General features: G+C 42.5%; 1 protein-coding gene across 4 annotated transcripts in view; it reads left to right on the top strand.

Annotated features, from left to right (window-relative positions):
* LOC120380873 (ubiquinol-cytochrome-c reductase complex assembly factor 1) overlaps nt 1–20,853 on the top strand; it is a 91,644-nt gene that overhangs the window by 49,126 nt on the left and 21,665 nt on the right. For all 4 annotated transcript variants that reach the window (XM_039498759.1, XM_039498758.1, XM_039498761.1 and 1 more), the window contains exon 7: nt 3,097–3,205. In XM_039498759.1, the coding sequence (XP_039354693.1) occupies nt 3,097–3,205 (109 nt within the window). The remainder of the gene's footprint in view (nt 1–3,096; nt 3,206–20,853) is intronic.

Below are 20,853 nucleotides of genomic sequence, written 5' to 3' on the forward strand. Positions count from 1 at the left end.
TGACTGTGGGTACTATCTGCTTTTTCCACCACCAGTGCAGAACAGTGATTGTTTTAGGTAACCAGATAAAAATATTAGAAGATATTTTAAGCATCAAAATATCATAGTTTTAAAGTAATGGTGCAAACAACTTTTTAAAACTAGTAATCTGAGGTGGAACAGTTTCACCTTAGTGGTGTGACAAAGATGAGTCAGTATTTGAGTGGACTACAGAACGTGTTCTGTAGTGAAAAAGTAAAACATTTCATACCGTGTTGATCTAGGTATAAAGTTTATAGTCTAAGAAAATCTGTGTCTTTTAAACCTCAGATGGCAGGTGTAGTAACAAACTACCAAATTTTCAAATAAACTGCAGAATTCCATGACCTCACTCTTGGTGCTGCTGAACTGCTCTATGACAGAACTATGCATCCAAACACACAGCGTCCATTCAGGCTTCAAGAGGAACAAGGTTTACTCTGAAAACTACTCCATTCTTGCATTACTAGTGATGGATTGTAATTATTGGTCTGTTGCACTCCTGCCTTCTACCATGACACCACTGAGGGATAGTGTAGCTTGGATGGGAAGCAACATTTGTATTGAGGGAATCTCTTGCCAGGGCTCCTTGCTTTCTTCCTTGGCTTCACTACCCAGGCTGTAACATATAAAACCACTTTTGTTTACCAGAGTTGGGCTCCCAAACATGGTCTTTTGTTATCTATCTTAGTAGGTGTGGGGAAAGCAATGGGATTCCAAGATTATTACTGATCATAGTGTTTGTATGGGCAAAATATGCAAGAAAGAGAGCAGAAGATGTGACAGAAGCTGCCTTAACCTTAGAATATCAGGGTTGGAAGGGACCTCAGGAGGTCATCTAGTCCAACCCCCTGCTCAAAGCAGGACCAATCCCCAGACAGATTTTTACCCCAGTTCCCTAAATGGCCCCCTCAAGGATTGAACTCACAACCCAGGGTTTAGCAGGCCAATGCTCAAACCACTGAGCTATCCCTACCCCCATCCCTAGCCTAAGGGCTCCATAACCAACTCCAGCCAATCAACACTCACCATTTCCAGATGTCCTCCATCAAGAAATTAGGTCCATGAGATGTTTTTCATCTCCAGTTTCTAAGTTTAAAATAAACACTTGTGTGCGGTTTGGAAAATGTGGCTCGATTCTGACAAGTGTCTTGGTACAAATGGCTTTATGGGGCTCTAGTTTTATTGTCCATCAGTAATTCACCTCCAGAATAATTTTTGCTCCGTTTTCAAGAAAAAGATGTTTTTTTCCTAATGGTCAGGACCCTGTCTGGAATCTGAGATATAAACTGATTTCTTTCCTTTTTGCACATCATCCCCAATAATAAAGATTCTGCAGCTAATTTATTCTTTCTACTGAGGCAGGAGCCACAATATGCAAAGGTAGACACAGGTCTTGTGTACACTAGAGAAACATCTAGTGAAACAGAGAGAAATGTCTAAGCACTAGAGAAACCGATCTAAGCGCCATTTTAATCTCCTAACCTATGCACTTTGCATTCACACATGAAAGTGCTCCAAATGGTTTACAAGCACGCTACGAACCAAGCAGAGTAGAATATATTTTTTCAGGGCTAAATACCGGTTTAGCCTGAGCTGTTTTAGTGCCAGTTTTGATGCAGAGAAGCTGAACCAGTTCAACCTAGTTTTCCTACTAATGTCCCACAGTGCACTTGGAACCTTGCAAAGTCTCCCAGAATGCGCTGGTCTGAAGAGTGGGTCATTGCAGCTGAAACAGTTTAGGGCAGTGCTAGGGTTTGTTCACAGCAAGCTGAGTTGTAAATCTGCCACATGCTGAGTTTCCATGGGTATGTGTGGATCCTGCTGCTGTGAACTAAAAGTTTTCTAGTGCACTTTAATCTACTCCCATTTCAAAGCAAGGTAAATGAAAGCACACTAGAGAACTTTTTGTGCACTGTAGCAGGGTCCAGGTAGACACTTAGTGCACAGCAAATTACTGTGAGGTAGATTTACACCCCACATTGCCACAAACTAAGTTGCAATGTGGGGTGTACAGAAGTCCTTAGGCTATGTCTACACTACGTACTATGAATCTCATCTTGCATAGACATACCCATACTAGCTCTCATGTGAGCTAATGTGCTAAAAATAGTAGTATGGCTGTGGTAGCATGGACAATGGAAGCCATGGTAGCAGGAGCTAGCCGCCCTGAGTACATACCCTCCTGAACCCCGTGGGCATGTACTCGGGGCAGCCAGTCCATTCCGCTGCTGCCCATGCTACCACAGCTACCCTATTTGTAGTGTTCTAGCTCAGATGAAAGCTATCATGAGTATATCTGCACAAGCTGGGAATCACACCGCTAGCTCGTAGTATAAACATAGCCTTAGTGTGGACATGGGTCAAACCTGCAGTGATTCTTAAACTGATACAGCTTGAGTAATGAGGACACAGAGGCAGTTCAGTACAGTCAGTTTAATTACAACAGGTTCAGTTCCCTGAAGGTGACCTGGCCCTGCTCCAAGGACCTTCACATTCTTAAAGAATTGTTGAGAAATGAGCTTGGACAGACTCCAGTGCCGCCTTCTGTAGCTGGACTGGCTCTGCAAGGCTTACAGGAATAAAAAGCAATACAAACATACTGTCACCAAGGCTTTATCTACATTTGGGAAATTTTCCCCAAAATTCAATCTGGTTTTAAAACTGATTGGAACTGCACTGGCTCCAGAAGGCAGAGCCATTTTTATAACCTGCTTTCTGAGGGTTTCACTAATTTGAAGAATAATTACAGCTATGGTAGCCTTGTCTATGCTGCAGCTCCAGCCATTTTTTAAACAGTTTTAATATTCAGGTAGATTTCCCCACTGTAGACTAGTCTGAAATCCAGCAGATCTGACTTTAAATACACAGAAGGAAAGTTTGTGAAAGTAAAAATGTGCCATTTTTATAGAGGAACTTTTCTAAGCAGAGCAGAATATTATTTATACTTATAGCACTTTCCATGCTGCAGTGAGATTTGTAAGGAATTTAAAATAAAAATAGCTTTTTTTACTCTTCTAAGACCTGAAGAAGCAGTTGTAAATCAAACCAACTTCTCTGGTGCTTGTTCTCTTGCAGGATGTGTCTGGTACGAATGAAACAGGAGGGTCGAGCTGGAAAATACATGTGTCGCTATATAGTTCATTCTATGTGGGAAGACGTTGAACAGCGTGGTAAGGTGATGGGGGTAAGTTATCTTTGTCTGGTGTTGACTTTCTTGATTATTTTGATGACACAAACCATTTAATGTTTTGTGACCTGGCACATATTAGAACAGTGGCTGTGGGATTAAGGTGGAGCAAGACTTGGTCTGACTGGTTTTAGCTGGGATTTCAGTATTCCATGTACCCAGGACAGTGGATGGGAGCAGGGAGAGAGGACAGAGTTTCTATATAATGCTATATAACTAACCGCAAGTACGATGTACAGTTTGGATTCTCTGCATACTGGTCCTGATCTCAGAAGGGAGCTTATAAAGGAACAAGAGCTTCAAGGGCAGTTCAATCACAAGTTAAGGGTTTAATGCAGGAAGCACTGAGTGACCTGTACTATGCAGAAGGTCACCCAAGGTAATCACAATGGTCCCTTCTGGCCTTAAAGTCTTTGAATCAGAGTGTGCCACTCCATACCAGCATTGGCCTGGGGCCTCAGAGAGTGCAATGCATGGGGCAGCAGCACTAGGAGATGACCTTCACAAACCTTGAAGTATAGCGACCTCTGCAAGGCTGATGGAAATGAATGTCCTCATCTTCACAGGACTCCAGTACTTCTGCAGGCAACGGTTGGATGGGGAGGCAATGTCTATTGTGACTTGTATTGGGAAAAGAGGAAACTGTGGTTATGCTATGGCAGGAAAAAATGGGATTGTTCAGGATTAAAGTAAATAGAACAGATAGAAAACCTAGAAGAGTTAATATACCAGTTGGCCTATATGGCCCCAGTTACTAAAGAAACGAGTCCAAGGCAGGGTCAGCTAGGGAGCTGGGTCAAGTAACATTCAAAAGAGGGAATTTTAACCATAGGTTAGAATTAATCTTATCTCCTCCCCCGCACTCCCTTTTGTTTCTAAATTGCACTAATTGTATTGTGAGCTCTCTTCTGTATGTGCAATGGGTCCACAACACTTGAAGGTACTGCTAATGATATTGGTTGCTTCAGTATGCAAGGGAGTGTTTCTCTATTAGGTGTACACTCTTCTCTTTTCATTGCTCAGAGAGTCCTAGGAAGTATTGATTCTGGGAGATTTCAGTTGCTCCCTCAGTGACAACTGGTTTTTTTGTTTTTTGTTTTTTAAAGTTGCCTGAAACTTTCTGAGAACTCTGCTGTCCAGGTGCTTTACCCAGTTAGTTACAGAAAGTGCACACAAGGCAGCCCCTTGTTGGATCTAGTCTTTGGAATAGATCTGAATTTAGGGGTCTCTCTGTCTCCTGTAAATCAGGCTATCCCCATTGCCTTCAAAACTCCCCTTGAAGACTTAAAAAGAATCTTGAGAAATCAGTCTTGTCTAATCAGGGACCGCACACACTAAAAGGTATTCAGCGTGGTTGTGTGGTTACTGCATAATGTCAGTACCAACCAGAGTTAAAGTTGTGTGTGTGACCTAACTGTATGTTTCCATACCTTAGCATGTTTAGATTTCTTTTAAGTTTAACCTTAATTCTGAATTTCCTAGGTTTATATCGCTTGGTTTGCGATAATGACAGCATCCCTATAATGTACTTTCTCCTAAGTTATTTAAATGTGTTCTCAGCTGTAACTCCATTTTAACAGAGCTTTTGTCTGGGAACAGCAAATATTTAAAGACAGAGCTTGTATGTATCTACAAGCTTGATCCCACAGACTGCTCCTTTAAGAAAATAAGAAGGGCCATACTGGGTCAGACCAAAGGTCCATCTAGCCCAGTATCTTGTCTTCCGACAGTGGCCAATGCCAGGTGCCCCAGAGGGAATGAACAGAACAAGTAACCATCAAATGATCCATCCCCTGTCACCCATTCCCAGCTTCTGGCAAACAGAGGCTAGGGATACCATTCCTGTTCATCCTAGCTAATAGCCATTGATAGACCTATCCTCCATGAACGTATCTAGTTCTTTTTAGAACCTTGTTATAGTCTTGGCCTCCACAACATCTTCTTGCAAGGAGTTCCACAGGTTGACTGTGTTGTGTGAAAAAATGCTTTTTTGTTTGTTTTAAATCCACTGCCTATTAATTTATTTGGTGACCCCTAGTTCTTGTATTATTAGGAGGAGTAAATAATACTTCCTTATTTACTTTCTTCACACCAGTCATGATTTTATAGACCTCCGTCATATCCCCCTTTAGTCGTCTCTTTTCCAAGCTGAAAAGTCCCAGTCTTATTAATGTCTCCTCATATGGCAGCCGTTCCATACCCCTAATAATTTTTGTTGCCCTTTTCTGAACCTTTTTCAATTCCAATATATCTTTTTTTGAGATGGGGCAACCATATTTGCATGCAGTATTCAACATGTGGGCATGCCATGGATTTATATAGGATCAATATGATATTTTCTGTCTAATTATCTATCCCTTTTTTAATGATTCCCAACATTCTATTCGCTTTTTTGACTGTCACTTTACATTGAGTGGATGGTTTCAGAAAATTATCAACAATGACTCCAAGACCTCTTTCTTGAGTGGTAATAGCTAATTTAGACCCCATCATTTTATATGTATAGTTGGGATTAGGTTTTCCAATGTGCATTACTTTGCATTTATCAACATTGAATTTCATCTGCCATTTTGTTACCCAATCACCCAGTTTGGAGAGATCCTTTTGTAGCTCTTCGCAGTCTGCTTTGGACTTTATATTGAGTAGTTTTGTATCATCTGCAAATTTTTGCCACCTCACTCTTTACCCATTTTTTACAGATTATTTATGAATATGTTGAATAGGACTGGGCCCAGTACAGACCCCTGGAGGACACCACTATTTACCTCTCTCCATTCTGAAAACTGACCATTTATTCCTACCGTTTGTTTCCTATCTTTTAACCAGTTACCAATCCATGAGAAGATCTTCCCTCTTATCCCACAACAGCTTACTTTGCTTAAGAGCCTTTGGTGAGGGACCTTGTCAAAGGCTTTTGGAAAATCTAAGTACACTGTATCCACTGGATCCCCCTTGTCCACATGCTTGTTGACTCCCCCTCAAAGAATTGTAGTAGATTGATGAGGCATGATTTCCCTTTACAAAAATCATGTTGACTCTTCCCCCAACAAATTATGTTTGTTTACGTGTCTGACAATTTTGTTCTTTAGCAGGCTTCCTGCTTCTGATGTACTTAACATTTTTTTGCTATTACTTTTTGAATCTTTGGTTAGATGTTATTCAAATTCCTTTTTGGCCTTCCTAATTATATTTTTACACTTCATTTGCCAGAGTTTATGCTCCTTTCTATTTTTCTCACTAGGATTTAACTTCCATTTTTTAAAGGATGCCTTTTTGCCTCTCAGTGCTTCTTTTACTTTGTTGTTTAGCCACAGTGGCACTTTTTTGGTTCTTTTAATATGTTTTTTAATTTGGGGTATACATTTAAGTTGAGCCTCTATTATGGTGTCTTTTAAAAGTTTCCATACAGCTTGCTTTTTGTGCTGTACCTTTTAATTTCAGTGAGTATTGTTTGTTGGACATGTGGTGAAATATAGATGTTTCCAAGCTCTTAGGATTTCTTTTGCTCCTATTCATTGCTTCATTTGGGCATGTAACTCATCTTAGATGATCTTGTCAATATATCCCGTCCTCTCTGCCTGTGTTGCCAGCCTAATACACTGTTTTACCCCTAGTCCCACAGTTGACTATGTGATTTCTTACATCACCTGCTAAACATGGACCTCCACCTCTGTGCTGATCTTTCCCTTAGGACTCAGTTCTGCAACACCTACAAGAAATTAGCTAAACAATGGCTAGAAGAGGGGCAGCTGGGACAGTCCTTAGTACTTTGTCCACTGCTACCCACACACGTACGTATAATTGTGCTCAAGGCTTCATTGCAGTGAGCTTTGTGGAATGGTCTGCCTTCTGCTTATCACCCAGGCACTACGTTCAATCAGCTAGCTGATCCAAAATGGGCACCCAGATCTTGTCTCTCCAGTAGTCCAGTCCTTCTCTAATTAATCTACAGCCTGCCTTTGAGAGATAAGGCTATGGGTACATCTGCGGGTAGTGATCGAGCTATTGGGGATCAATTTATCGCACCTAGTGTAGATGCAATAAAATTGATCCCTGATCGCTCTGCCGTCGACTCTAGAACTCCACCATGGCGAGAGGCGGAAGCAGAGTCTATTTGTGTAGCTGAAGTTGCGTATCTTAGGTCGACACCTCCCCCCTCCCCGCAGTGTAGGCCTAGCCTATGTCTACACTACAGCTTATGTTGGCATAACTCATGTTGCTCAGGGGTGTGAATAAACCACCCCCTGTGCCACATAAATTACAGCAACCTAAGTGCTGGTGTGGACAGCAGTATGTCAGTGGGAGAGCTTCTCCCACCAATGTAGTTTCTGCCATTCATGGAGGTGGTTTTATTATGCCGACAGTAGAGCTCTCTCCTATTGGCATATGGCATCTTCACCAGATGTGCTGCAGCACCGCAGCTGCATCAGTACAGCTGCACCACTGCAGTGCTGTACGTGTAGATATGCCCTTAGATGATAGTAGCAGATGCAGAGAGAAGAAGGGGACTTTAATGTTCCTCTGTGGCAGGCTCATTCTGCCGTTTTTGCCACATGGGTGAGAGGGCAGTGGGGGAAAGGGAGGAGCTCTTTCTCGTCTTGTCACACACCTCTTCAAAGGCTCTGTGGAGGAACTCTCTAAAGTAAGGATAGAGAGGTTCAGAGAATTTCTGTCCCCACTTACGATGGTGCATGTTCTGGTCTAAACCTTTACCTTGCTTCCCCAGGAGTTTGCAGTTTCTAACTTGGGGCCATTGCAACAGCTGAGAATAGTCAGAGCCCAGTGGTGTGAGAGAGTGATATAGAGCTGTTACACCAGCTCGGTGGCACCCAGGTAATTCTCCTCCACCAGCAGTGTTCTTCAATGGCCTAGTCTGCTGTTTTTATGACCCTTCATTCTGCCAGAGCAGGGTAAAGAGGCTATTGTTTTCCAGGTGGAATCTGAGGTTTTCTTCACCAGCCTCCATAAGGCAGTTCTTTCATTGGTGGTACTCACTGTGGGATTGGAAGTCAGGGTTGCCTCTTGGGGATCTTCATTAGTGGGTAGTCATTTTTAAAGTCTGGGAGCCATAGTTCACTCTCAATCTAATCAAGCCATCTGAACTAGGCAGGAAAAGAAATTTCACAGTAAATCTGAATTTGCGAGCAATAAGATTTTTTTTCTCCTGGTCTCGTGGAAATAGCCATAGGGCCAATCAGTTCTTGTCTTCACAGACAACTCAGTAAATCTTGTACATAAACAAACATGGAAGCACCCAGAGTAAGACAGTGGCTCAAGTAGTAATACCCCCAAGATTGGCAGAACCACACCAGCTAACTGAGTTAGTGGTGGTCTGTCTCCAGGCAGACTGGCTCTGTCATCAGATCCTCCTTCTTAGAGACTGGCGATTGGGTATGGGGAAGTTCAAGGCAGTTTACTCAAAATGAGGGATTCCCTCAGTAGACTACTTTGCTACAACAGAGGAATCCAAGCTTCACAGGTTTTGTACCAGGTTCAGAGTTTTCTGGATTCTGGACTGGACATCAGATTTATTCTGTTGGGGAAGACCCAATATGCTTTCCTCCTACTAGCTCTCTAGGGACTAGCTCTGTTGATCATGGTATTTGAAACTTATGATGTTAACATTTGGGGAACATGGTTCCTGCTTGACATTTTTCAGATCATCTTGCATGGGGCCAAATTTATCTCAGTATCTGGGTCTCATTACATCTGAAAGCATGGTTCATGAAAAATGTCCCTTAGATATTAGGTATTCTTAAATATGGACATTGGTCTGAACTCTCATAAGCCTGTTCTCTCTAATCCATACTCCCATCCTTAGAGCTTTTTCTCTAAAAGAAGCCCTTGCAGGGCATGCAAGGTTGGTCTTGTTCTGTTTCCCAAGTTCTGGAGTTCCTCCAGGAGGAAGTGGAGAATGAAGTCAGTCTTGAGAAACCACAAGGACCAAGTTTTGACCTTAGGAACTATTGGAGGAGATGCTGGAAATTCTTTTATTGGATTGCACTGCTTAATTCCAAGATGCTGTCCAGCCAAAGCAAATCTCCTAGTCAGGCCTGAGTCAATTGTCTTGTCCTAGACTGTTTAATCTGCTCTTTCTACCAGCTTTCTCTCTCTCCCTATTCGAGCTTCTAGCTTCTGTTAGCTTTATCTGAGTGTCATTGGAAGCCACCAAAAATATATTTATCATGGCAGCTCTCCTCATTAAATATTCCTTTCTGATTTCTGAGTAGCTACTTCCAAGGTAAATTTCAGATTCTGGTCGTCTTATCCAGCCTTACTTCAGATAAAGGGAAGATCACAGCATGCTTTTAGGTCCCTGAAGTATCTCATGCACTGCTCCCAGAAGGTTAAGAAGTCCAGTTTGTCATGGTCTAGACATCTGAGAAGGCCTAGAGGGTCATCTTCTCACTGTCAAACAGATGGATTTATTCCTGTACTAAGGAGACATAAATGGCGGGAGGGTCTCCACTACCTTTTGGGAATTAAAGCTCATTCCATGAGAGAATATGGTTTCCTGGGCCAAAAGAGAATCTGTATCTGTATGAAATTTGCTAGTCCACCTTGGTGCAGCCCTGAAGAGAAAAGGAAACTATTTCTGTCTTAAAAACTGGATTTCTGCAAGGGAATCCACCAGTCTGAACTTCCACTGGGTTGCATAAAGAGTTCAGTAATTTATAGCTGCTAAGAAAGTTTTTGTATGCAGTGTTGTTGTAGCTGTGTCAATCCCAGGATATTAGAGAGACAAGGTGGATGAGGTAATGTCTTTTACTGGACCAACTTCTGTTAGTGAGAGAGACAACCTTTGAAGCTACATGGAGCTCTTCTTCAGGTCTGGGACATACTCAGAGGGTATTAGACACCCACATTAGACACCCGCAGCTGCCTGTGCCAGCTGACTCGGGCTAAGGGGCTGTTTAATTATGGTATAGACATGGGGCTGGGGCTGCAGCCTGAGTTTTGGGACCCTATCAGAGGCTCAGATAGTTTAGCATAAGTAGTTAGTACATATTCTATGGGACAATTCAAGATAAAGTGGGTCATTAACACCCCAGCAGTCATAGGACAAAAAGTGGGGGTTAGTGGGTTACAGATTGTTGTAATAAGCCAGGGTCTTTATTAAAACCATATCAAAGTTATAAATTTAAGCTCTCAGACTCATCTTTTGAAAGGATTATGCATGTTTCCTTTGAGGATGAGGACTGATAGGTCAGATATATAGTGATCACTTTGTGAAAGGTGTTCACCCACAGGTGTATGGTATTGTTGTCTTTTATCATTTTCCTGTGGGAGTTCATTTGAGAATGTAGTGATTGTCTGGTTTCACCCACGTTGTTGTTGTGGCATTTAGTGCACTGGATGAGGTACAGCACATGTTGTGATAGGCATGAGTAGGACCCATGGATCTTGAAAAGTGTGTTGTGGGGGGTGTTGATCATACAGCAATCTGTAACCCACTAACCCCCCTTTTTGTCCTATGACTATAGGGTGTTAATGGGTCACTTCACCGTGAACAGTAAGAGCGGTAGGACAAGGGAACAGACTGCCTGGGGAGGTTGTGGAAGCTCCTTCACTGGAGGTTTTCAAAAGGAGGCTGGAGAGCATCTGTCTGGGATGGTTTAGACCAGGGATCGGCAACCTTTGGCACGCGGCCTGCCAGGGTAAGCACCCTGGCGGGCTGGGCCGGTTTGTTTACCTGCTGTGTCTGCAGGTTCGGCCGATCACGGCTCCCACTGGCCGTGGTTCACCACTCCAGGCCAATGCCGGCGGCGGGAAGCAGCGTGATCCGAGGGATGTATTGGCTGCCGCTTCCCGCTGCCCCCATTGGCCTGGAGTGGCGAACCGCGGCCAGTGGGAGCCGTGATCGGCCGAACATGCGGACGCGGCAGGTAAACAAACTGTCTTGGCCTGCCGGGGTGCTTACTCTGGCAAGCCGTGTGCCAAAGGTTGCCGATCCCTGGTTTAGACCCAACAAATCCTGCATCTTGGCAGGGGGTGAGACTAGTGATCCTTGCAGTCCCTTCTAGCCCTGTGGTTCTAATCGTCCCGTAGAGTATACTAAATATCTGTTCGATCTTGTATTTAGCTGTGACCATTCTCAGTATCATTCCCAGATCTGAAGAAGAGCTCTGTGTAGCTCAAAAATTTGTCTCTCTCACCAATAGAAGTTGGACCAGTAAAATATATTACCTAATATACCTTGTCTCTCTAAGGTAGGTTTTGGTTGGTTAGACAAGGCTGAGGAGAGCTGGGTACAAATTTCTGGAGTAGGTGATTGATGTAGCTACCTGACTGATAAGCAGAAAGCAGAGCAGTTCATTAATTTAATCTTGGACATTTTTAACTGTATTCTTCTGTTAAGAGGCTTTCGGGCATGTGCACTCATTAAAATATAAAAATCTTCCACTGGTCAGGTTATTTTTAAAAGGCAGTTTGTCTAAGATCAGTAAGAGATAGGGTACATTTTGAGAGAGGGACGTTCAGGAATCCAATCCCCTTTCATGTATCGTAACCTGTAGTTAATACAGCTGATGCAGAAAATGGACATTAAGTTTTATATTTCAGAACTGGCATCAATGTATTTAGAATTTGCTGTCTGTTCTTAAAAATGCTGGATCATTGCTGTTAAATTAATACGTGTTGCATTTTTACTACTAATTTATATCAGCTCCAACTCCAGTTTGACTTTGTATTATTTCATAAACTGATAGTTAAATCTCTGAGATCTGAATCTCAGCTGCAAAGTTTTGGGACCCTGGAGCCTGGGCTCCTTCAGCACTCCAGAGTGTCAGCAAGAGTCAGGAATCAAAACATGACACAGCTGTAAAAACAGACAGAGAGCTTTTGGCCTCAGCAATTCTACTGGTGTAGGCAAATTTCAGATATAAATTTTACTCCGCTGCTGCTAGTACTAATGAAGTCAGTTTCTTTTGGTGGGTTTGCAGCCAGGTGTGTCCAGTTCTGTGGCTAACCAGTGCTCTTTACTTAATTTTTCCACTTGTGACATTTCTACCAAACTTAAAAAACAAACATAAAAATTGGCTTGATGCAATGGCTCAAAGTGTTAATAGTAACATTAGGCTGGGTAAAAGGCTTCCTTGCGATCCTGCTCTGCCAGACATCTCCATCTTGTGGCTTACAATGAGCAAGTTTAAATTATCCAAACTGGCAGCTGCTTAATCAGTTTGTAACGGGGAGCCAGAGTCAGTACTAGAAATTGCAGCTCTTTCTTTCTTTCTATCAGAGGACCTTGGCAACAAAGATATTAGATTAGCTTCCATATCGTGTTTTGGTAAAAAGCAAGACTGTGGTGTCTTGAGTGTATTCTCATACTCCTGAATCAGGGTGCAGTGGAGTTGATTGTTAGGACTCCATACCATGGAACTTAGAGAAGGGGAGACGTCAGAAAATTTCTGCTCCTTATTCTTAGATCTTCCCTGGTAACATCAAGATTCACTATCATTACTCCACATAAATTGTACTCTATCTAAACACATGCATCAGGGACTGATTTGAAATAAACATTCCGAATTCAAATATGTTTCTTTTTAACAAGGGTGTTTCTGGTATGATGCAGGGATACTATATGTCTGAAATGTACAAGATTTGCTTGTTCGGTACAAAAACCTGATTTGTATCAGTGCATGTTTTAAAAGTTGTAAGAGATGATAGGAACAGGATGGGACTGTCCAGCCCAACATGGCAACCCTGTCTAATTTATCTTAATCCCACCTTCTTGCTTTCCCACCAGACCATTCAAAACCCTACTTCTAGATGTCTTTTGAATTCGTTTATTGCCTCTGCCTTGCATAGCACAATACAGCCTTTGTTATGCTTTCAGCTAGAGCTGTTTATACACAGTGGCCCATATTTGCTCTCAGTTACACTGGTGTGAATATAAAGTAAGGCCATTAAAATCACTGGCGTTACTCCACATTTACATCAGTGTAACAGAGCAGAGTCTGGCTCAGAAACTTTGAGCATAGATTTCTGCCTTGTTCTGCCACTGTTAGGATCTGTTTTAAAAGGAAACAAATCCAGCCTTGTCCTACGTTAGCCACATTCTGACTACTGGAAACCAGTCTGGGATTCATTTTGGGATTATTCACGTCATATATTACGTTTTCTTACATTTGCCACAGTTCAGTTCCAAAAGAAGCTATTCCTCCTAGTGGAGGATAAAAGATGCATGAGGTTTTCCCAAGGAGTCAAGAAGCATGATCAGAATCAAGACAGGGAGAACAGGCAGCGTAGGAGTCAGGATGAGAAGTACATCATAGAAAACAAGTGTTTTATGGGAAGAGGGTGTGGATTGGGGCAGGAGGAAAGTGAGTGGCCCATGAATGGAAGTGCATTGCATGGGAGGGAGTCTCATGTGAGATGAAGGAAGCTTACTGGGGAAGAGGACAGGAAGGTGGAGGTCTTGGGTGGATTGGGGTGGAAGGAACAGGAAAGTTAAGCTTTGTTCCAGACTCTTCATTTTAGTGAGGATGAAAAAGTCTGATAAAAATTCAGTTTTTTGAGTTAGAGGATCATTTTCAAATGCTTATTATATTTTGTGAAATGCTTGAATTTTCTAGGATATTTTAAAGGGAAAGCTCCACCACCACCCTCTGCCCCCAGGAGATTTATAACTACAGTATTTAAAAATCACTTTATGACAATTTTGCAGTGTCATTTTATTCAGACCCTTTAAAAAACATATTAAGGCAATCAGAGGTGTAACATTAATGTGTGTGATTCTTTGCTTTGAATAGTTTGGACAAATGCTTATTAAAAGTTGCAGCAACATGTTTTGTGTGACTCCTTTTTAAGGTTTAAATAGTAATGTTTTGAATGTCAAAAAAGAAACAAGGTGAAGAAGGGCTCTGTGTTGCTCGAAAGTTTGTCTCTTTCACCAACAGAAGTTGGTCCAATAAAAGATACTGCCTAGCCTATCTTGTCTCTCTTATATCCTGTGACCAACATAGCCACAATACCACTGCAACAAAGATGCATTAAGAATATTACAGACATAAGAGTTACAGTGGCACAATATTACTGATGACCTAAATTAGGATAATGGAGTGTTACAGTTCTTTTCCCATAGGAGTTATGATATGAGATGACTTCAGAAGATGCAAGTGTAACCCACACTAATATCATGGGGATAGACCATGTATAGAGGTTTGAGTGTGCTGCTGTTTCTGAGCTAATGGACCTAGTCCTCTAGTGTTTTTAGATACAAAGGTCCTGGATTCAGTCCCTACAAACCTGAACTGGGATTTGAACTACAGTGGGATGAGCTTCCTTGGCAAGGAGGAATGTGTAACCCATGGTAATGAATTATGCCTTTTCTAATGGCTGGACCATTTGCAGCAATGACCTTAGTTGGGTTGTCAGGATCTAAAAGCATGAGTCTCTGCTGCTTGAGCTGAAGCACAAGGGCCACTCATTCATAGGCTTTAGCAGAATTATAAACATCCAGCCATTACACCATATTAGCATGGGTTATCTAATGTTTTCAGTAGAGGAGTAGGTTTCGGATGTTAGGCTCCCAAGATGTGCTGATGATTCAGGGGAAAGATGTCAGCAGGAATGTCATATTGGGGGACAAGGGAGTGTGAGAGAGAGGGAGGACTTTCAAAAGGATTAGGAGGGTGGCTCTTGCAGCACTATAGTTAAGACTGAGCAGAGCTTTGTGTTCAGAGCTGAATTTCCAAAGTACTCTAAAATCCACATGTATACTTGTATTGGCCCTCAAAATTGCTTACACCACTTGAAATCTTAGGGTAGAGTTAGTAGTGCAAGTGTAGGCTCATTTGGTCAATGGATTCCTGGGAGATATCCCTCCTAAAATCACCTCATTTTCAAATTTCCTAGTTCTTATCGTGGATTTTTGTCCATAGCAAGGGACTGTCCTGCGTTCATCCATATAGGCAAATTGTATTGAAAACAACTATGCCTCATCGGGTTCCAGGATAGATGGTAGATTGTGTGATACAAATTTGGGGTTATTTGGTCGAGGGATTTCTGAGATAAAGTCCCTCCCTCAGATGACCTGTTTTAATTTTCTGAGTGCTGTAGAATCAGGCACACAGCACTGAAACAGCCGGGTAGCTAAGAATGAAACTCTTTTGGTGCATATCATAGGTACATGGTGTTGAGACCAAAGGAGTGCTGTGATCATAGAAACTGTGCTCAGTCTCAGCTCACTGGCCTGCCCTTGAGCTTATCTAGTGTACTGGAGCTGGTATAAATTGTGCAGAGTGCTGGGTCCTGATAGGGGCAAGCAGTCTGGGGCTCTCCTTGGGGCCTATAGCTGGTAGCTGAGAGGCTGTGAGAAGTGCTTAGGAAACCTCCCTACAGTACCCCCTTATTCCCATAACTCCTCCCCCCGGTAATGCCCCTCTCACTACCCTTTCTCAAAAAACATGGGAAAATTCATATGTGAAACCCATTGTTACAGTGGAGTGAATGTTGCTGCCACTGCTCTGTGCTCCTTGAGCCCTTTGAGAATGCAAGAATTTAAATCCCAAAACTCAAATGTTTCCAGACTAGGAATTGCAGAGCTAAGGTGATACTTCCCACACAACACAGCCACACAACCATAACTCTGCCCCATGAGGATGGCAATAGGTACAGGATATAACAGCACGTACCCATCTGTAACCAAACCTGTCATTGTCAATGTGCTCAGCACAATTCCATATAGCAGTCCTACTCTTCCTGTCCAGTGGCCCCTTGCTTGTACTCTGTTCCTCCTTTACCGGGCTTTCTATTATTGTGCCTGGCATCAATATCAGAACTCATGGTTATCAGAGGAGGCCTTCCAGACAATTACCAGTAAATTGAAGGTGTCCGCCCTCCAACACAGCAATAAGCACACTCGTAATCAGCTGAAGTGAAAGTTCAATGCCCTTGCACTTCGCAGTCACAAGGCATATTATAACCAAGTGGCGGATAATGTTGAAATCAGTTTAGCCAGGGGAGATTTAAAGCTGGCATTCAGCGTGATCTGCAACCTCAGCAGTCAAGAAGTAGTCGCAACAAACAGCATCCTGAATGGCAGCCAAGGCTGTCCATGTAAATTAGATGACAACATAGAATTGTAGGAAGGGACCTCAAGAGGTCATCTAGTCCAGTCCCCTGCACTCATGGCAAGACTAAGGGCAGGTCTACACTATGGGAGAAAATCGATATAAGATATGCAACTTCAGCTACGTGAATAACGTAGCTGAAATCGAAGTATCTGATATCGAATTACTTACCGTCCTCACGGCGCGGGATCGACATCCGCAGCGCCCCATGTCGACTCCGCTACCGCCGTTCGCGTTGGTGGAGTTACGGAGTCGACATGAGCGCGTTCGGGGATCGATATATCACGTCTAGCTGAGACACGATATATCGATCCCCGAGAAATCGATTGCTACCCGCCGATACGGCGGGTAGTGAAGACGTACCCTAAGTATTATCTGAATCATCCCTGACAGGTGTTTGTCTAACCTGCTCTCAAAAATCTCCAATGATGGAGATTCTACAACTTCCTTAGGGAATTTACTCCAGTGCTTAACCATCCTCTCATGCTGGGTAGAACATTATCACAGCGCCCTGGACCACCCTCCAGCTGCTGCTTACTCAGAGCTGGACGATTTGGCAACCACTTTGGTTTTGGACCCAGACGCTTGTATTGACTCACCAACGTTGGATGAAGTGAAGTCCACCATCTGCAAATTGAAAAATGGACATGTAGCTGGTGCTGATGGCATCCCCTCAGAGCTGCTAAAATGTGCTATTGATCCTGTAGTGGAATCCCTTCTGGCCATCTTTCACCTGGCATGGAGAACTGCAACCTTGGCCACCACCTGGAAGGATGGTATTGTGATCTCATTTTATAAGGGCAAGGAACCATGCAGCGAATGTAAGAGCTACAGGCCAATCACCTTGTTATCCGTGCCAGAGAAGGTGTTTGCACATAGTCTGCTGGTGCATTTGGAGCCCCTGCTGCATCAGAAGCGTTGCACCCAACAGTCAGACCTTACAAGGAACAGGTCCACATTAGACGCCATTCTGGCCCTCCGCTTCTTGTCGGAGATACACTGCAATTTCAAGAAACCCCTGTACATAGTGTATGTTGATCTTAAGGTGGTGTTTGATGCCATTGACCAAGTCGCACTATGAATCCATTGACCAAGTTGCACTATGGAAGGCCTTAAAGGGCATAGATGTCTTTGCTGGATTTAATTAGCAAGCTGCATAATGGAACTATACTAATTAATCAGATGGCAGCACCTTTTAAATCAGTATCTGGTGTCAGGCAAGGCTGTATCTTGACTCCTGCACTCTTTTGTTGGGCAATGGATTTCATAATGCAACATTTCTTCAGGTTCATAGGCATTAAGATCGGTGATCTCTCTCTCTCTCTCTCTCTCTCTCTCTGACCTTAACTATCCTGATGACATTCTTTTAGTACAGAGACCCAACAGGTTTTGTGAGGCACTCCAGCAAGTGGAGGAGGAGCCAGCGAAGGTTGGCCTCCATGATTCTTGGTCAAAGACAAAGTTGCAAAATCTAGGATCAGGTCCACCCACGACCCAAATCTCGTTGAATAATGGAACTGTCGAAGCACTCTCCATTTTTTGCTATTTGGGTTCTATACTCACCAGTTCCTCCAACTATCACATGGACGTTCTCCACCAGATTGACATTGCAGCGTCTGCCATGGGTCATCTACAGTGAATATAGAATCAACATCATTTCAGCATGACAACTAAGTTCATGATCTATTTGAGTTGTATCCTCTCCATACTGCCGTACGGTCATGAAACATGGACATTATGCCACTCAGACTGGGCAAAGCTGGAGGCTTTCCACACAAAGCTGGAGGCTTTCCACACAGAATGCCAATGTTGTATATTGGGCATACATTGAAATGACTTAATTTGTAATGCAGACATTTACAATCACTCCAGCCTACTGATGACTGGGGCCATTGTCCGCAGGTGGCATCTTACGCTTTTCGGACATGTCGCCAAAATGCTGCAAGACATTCTGGTGAATGCAGTTCTCCCGGTGGCTTGTAACATCCGGGATAAAATTCCACCAACTGTGGAGGCAGCCCAGAGTCAGACCTCCTATTATGTGAGTGCAACAAGTCTGTTCCAATGTTCAACTCTTGGCCCATTAAGCCCTTGCAGCTGCACAGGAACAGACCAAATGGAGAATGATTACTAAGACTGACCATTCTGCTAAGCATTGAAGAAGAAGATGATGATGATCAATATCAGGCTAACAGGCCTGTAGTTACCTCAGTCATTTTGAATATTGGCACAGCATTAGCTGTTCCAGTCTTCTGGAACTTCCTCATTATTCCATGATTTGTTTAATATCCACATCAAATATTACATAGTCCTGCCCTGAGTGCAGGGGACTAGATTAGATGACCTCTCGAGGTCCCTTCCAGTCCTACACTTCTGTGATTCTATCAAAAGGGCTTCTCAGTGAATTCTTTTAAAATTCTTGGGTGTTAACATCCTCCATAATTATTACTGGATTAAAAAATATTTTTTCACTGTAAGAAATGAGTACATCATCCAACTTCATTCAAATACAGAACAAAACTATGTATTGAACATTTCTGCCTCTTTCTGAATTATTACTGACAATTTTACCATCCTTATCTAATAATGAACCTATACGATTTCAAAGTTCTCTTTTTCCTGATACATTTTTAAACATCCTTCCTGTTGTCCTTTGGTTATAGAATTTTCATTGATATCTTTAGCTTCCCTTATCAATTGTCTGTATTTCCTAACTGATAATTTATAATCAATGTAATCAACTTCTCCCTTTTTGTGTGTGTTATATATTGGTTCAAAGAAAAATTATTCCCATTTTCACTTCTCTTCCTAATCAGGATTGTTTTAACCAAGAAGCCTCCTTCTGTGATTGTGAAATTTTGGTTTTTGCACATCTAGTAAAATATTCTTAAACAATTCACAATTATTTTTCAAATTTTTAAGTTTAAATTTATTCTCCCAATCAATTTTGCTCATATTTATTTTCAGGTTTTTGGTTATTGGAAATTTGAAAGCACTGTGTATGGGTGGTGTGTGCATATTACTCGTCAGGATTTATATTCTGAATGTAATTAGGTTGTGATAACTTGTACCTAGGCAACCACTAATTTTTATTTCAGTGATCAATCCGTCGTATCCATCAGAATAGGGTCTAATATAGAATTACCACATGTTGGTTGTAATATTTTGTATAATGGAAAGTTATCAACTGTAATTTTTATGAACTCCAAAGATGTTCTACTAGTGACAGCCTGAGTCCTATAGACTGTCCCCCAGATTGAAATCCCCCATGATAATTCAGATTTTCTTTCTGCATCTTAAATGTTTAAGGAGCTGCTCATCCTGTTCCTTCTTCTGATTTGATGTCTATACCAGACCCCCAGCAAATCCATCTTATGATATATTGGTTAGAACATTAATCTGTAAGCATTCCAGCCCTAGTGCCTCTGAGTTGTCAGATCAATCAATGGTACTCAGTTTACCTGGGGTTGAATACAAAATCCACACAGAAACTTCAGCTTGTACAAAATGCAGCAGCTTGCCTTGCTAACAATAATTTGATAAGAGCACATCACCCTGGTACTTCTAAACAATACTACTGGCTAAACTAAGGAATGGTTGAGAATAAAATCTTCTGAGCAAATTTAGCATGTTCCTTAAGATTTGCATGCAGTGGCAAAGCAGCACAGCAATCTGGTTCATAACTGGTTCACTGTATATTTAATTTGTTGCTTAATTTACTTAACTTTTGACTCCCCAATTAACAGTTTGTTGTGCACAGCCAATTATTTATGACCCTCCATTTCTTACTATGGCTCTCATCTCACCTATTCTATGCATTCTTTTCTCTCCTCCTCACACCCTCCCTCACTCCCTATCCTCCTCTCTGCTACCCTCCCTCTTGACAGCTCACACCAGCTTGACCTTCTCCCCTCTCCTACTCCTTTCATATCACCCACTACCTTTTACTCCTCCCTCTTCCCACATCCATATCTCACACTTTCCTCTGCTGATACCGCCATACCTCTGGTGATATCATCCCCAACACTGGTCCTCCCTCCCTCCCCTCTTCTTTTCCTTCACCTTTCTCCATCACTACTTTCATCCCAGTAATCTCTTTTAAATCTCACACTTGGCCCATCCTCTCCCTCCTTCTCTTCTCCTGCTCCTTCTGGATCACCTACTCCATTTCCAAAAACATCCCCACCACCCCATGACTACTTCATGTCCCACTCCCTCCATCTCCTGGCCCTCAGGGTCTCTTCCTCTAGCACCATCTCTGCAGATGCTGTCTAATACAGTGGCCTCTTGTTCTGTCCTAGTCCCCATTCTAAATGAAAACCTAAAGAACAGGAGGGAATCACAGAATCATAGAAATGTAGGGCTGGAAGGGACCTTGAGAAGTCATCAAGTCCAGCCCCTGTGCTGAGGCAGGACCAGATAAACCTAAACCCATCCCTGACAAGTGTTTGTCCAACCTCCAATGATTGGGATTCCACTGCCTCTCTTGGAAGCCTATTCCAGAGCTTAACTACCCTTTATAATTAGGTTTTCCTCATATCTAACCTAAATCTCCCTTGCTGCCAATTA

Source organism: Mauremys reevesii, linkage group 13, assembly GCF_016161935.1.
Source record: "Mauremys reevesii isolate NIE-2019 linkage group 13, ASM1616193v1, whole genome shotgun sequence".
In the NCBI taxonomy this organism is placed as follows: Eukaryota; Metazoa; Chordata; order Testudines; family Geoemydidae; genus Mauremys; species Mauremys reevesii.